Here is a 2,196-nt window from a genome sequence, read left to right as displayed (position 1 = left end):
GAGACACCATTGCTCTTCAGCACTTTGGAGAGGTCCCTAACAGCAGACTTTCCCACTGCAATGCGCCTTTTAATTTCCTGGCTGCTGGTGCCAAGAGTGTTGACTATGGAGCCAAGCAAACTAAAGCTGTGTACAATCTCAATCTCTTCACCATATATCTCCTTAAACATAATATGTTTTTATTGTATTAAGATGTTTTAAAAACATATACTTACTTTATCTGGAATTCTTGACCTGGTAAATTTGTGACGAATCCAATCTGTACAGATGAGGGACTCCATACCTTTTGTGATAGTCTAAAATATGATATAAAAAACATTTGATTTTCAAGATTTTGATTAGTGCAGAAATCCACATTCGTTAATCTTTAAGTGACAAAATTCTGTCCCACCCTACCCTTGAACTTTTAAAGGTTTATCTCAGGTCTTTAGGGTGATGATGCAAACACCAACATATTACAAAGCTGAATACAGGATTTGAGGCCAGAGGGTCACAATTTTTTTTGAAAAGGGTCTGATTGTAAGTATTTTCAGCTCTGGAAGCTATGTGTTGGTGGCAGTATAGGGTGTCCTCAAGTCAACCACAACTCACTGTGACCCTCTGAACAACAGTTCTGAACCTTGTCCTATCCTGAGCCATCCTTATCATCTCTGATATGCTTGAGTCCACTGTCATAGTCACTGTGACAATCCATCTTCTTGAAGGTCTTCCTCTTTTTCCCATCCATCTTTCACCACCCACCTTTCCCAGCATGATGTCTTTTTCCAAGGACTGCCCCCCTACAATAAGCCCAGAGTATGTAAGATGAAGTTTCACCATCCTTGACTCTAAGGAGCACCTTATTACATTTCCTCCAAGACAGACTTACTTGTTCTTTGGAAGATACACAGAAGGCATTATTATAACTCTGCCTTTACCAGGTAGAATCACACAGATAAAATAAGCAAAAGAGTGGGGCTGTGTTCTTATAAATTTTTAATTACAAAAACAGATGATGGGCCAAATTTGGATAATGGATCAAAGTTTGTCCAGCCCTCCTTTGGACAATGTAGAATTCGGCTGCAAACTAATATAAAATAAAGAAAAGAGAGAAAAAAAATATAATATGAAAGAAAGTCAAATGAGTTTCCAAATTTCTCCTGTGGCTTAACAATGCTAATATCCCTCCTACTGCTCACCTCTATTCTACCTCTGCATTCCTCCAATCTCTTTTCTCTCAGGTAATTGAATAAAAATGACTCACTGCCAAAGCTTGAAATTCCTAAGTAAACATGGGATTAGGGTACAGTTCAGAGACTGACAATATCAACAATAATTCCCCTCTAACTTTTCCTGTGCCTCAGGGATGGCAAAAATAACTAAAACATTCATATACAACAGGTACCTGGGAATGTGAGTGGTTTAAAAAAAACCACAGTTTTTGACACCAGAAATACTGGGCTTCTTATTCTGCTGTATACTAGCTGTGAGGTACCACATTGTCCACTTATCCCAAAAGTCAGATACCTCAACTATAAAGAAGAAATAATTATGCTCTCATTAGATTAATTTTGAGGTAAAAACAGTAGATGTGAAAGATCTTACATTATTGTCTACAGTGTCTAGCAGATCTACATCTGGATTCTTGTATTTACTGACATAAACTTGTACTGTTGCATTTTTTAAAAGAAAGACGGGAAGGAAAAACATGAACATATTAACACAACTGTTCTCTATGTGAATGCTTCTTTCTACATTTCTTACCTCCTATGATTAGAAATATAACCCTTTCATAACAGAAGGAAAAACCAAATCTTTACAAAAGGTTAAGATGGATAAAGAACAACAAAAGCAGTCATATGTTATTGGAATGCTGCTCTCCATGAAGAGGTCTTTTACAGTTCCATATCTTTAAGTATAAAATAGTACTAAACAACGATTATTTTAAATAGTCTCCCTAAGCAAGATGTTAACATATTTTTTTTAAAAAAAACATACTTCCAAGAATTTAATTTACCCATATGTTTATCTACCAGGAAGAGCTACAAATGAAAAGAGTATATTTTCATTGTTGTTGTTGTTATGTGCTGTCGAGTCGCCTGTGACTCATAGCGACCCTATGTACAACAGCCCTAAATTCCGCTCTGTCCTGTGCCAATCGCACTGTCTCTGACACTCCCAACCCAATTATGCCAGTCACTGAATCAATCCACCTCA

At 36.9% G+C, this 2,196-nt stretch overlaps 1 protein-coding gene across 1 annotated transcript in view; it reads right to left on the bottom strand.

The window, feature by feature from the left end:
* MRPL30 (mitochondrial ribosomal protein L30) overlaps positions 1–2,196 on the bottom strand; it is a 9,958-nt gene that overhangs the window by 5,106 nt on the left and 2,656 nt on the right. The window contains exon 2 of the mRNA XM_006887853.1: positions 216–296. Coding sequence (XP_006887915.1) covers positions 216–296 — 81 coding nt within the window. The remainder of the gene's footprint in view (positions 1–215; positions 297–2,196) is intronic.

This window comes from Elephantulus edwardii, unplaced genomic scaffold, assembly GCF_000299155.1.
Source record: "Elephantulus edwardii isolate Elephantulus edwardi_28Jun2011 unplaced genomic scaffold, EleEdw1.0 scaffold00062, whole genome shotgun sequence".
Taxonomy (NCBI): domain Eukaryota; kingdom Metazoa; phylum Chordata; class Mammalia; order Macroscelidea; family Macroscelididae; genus Elephantulus; species Elephantulus edwardii.
This window is presented reverse-complemented; position numbering and strand designations above follow the sequence as displayed.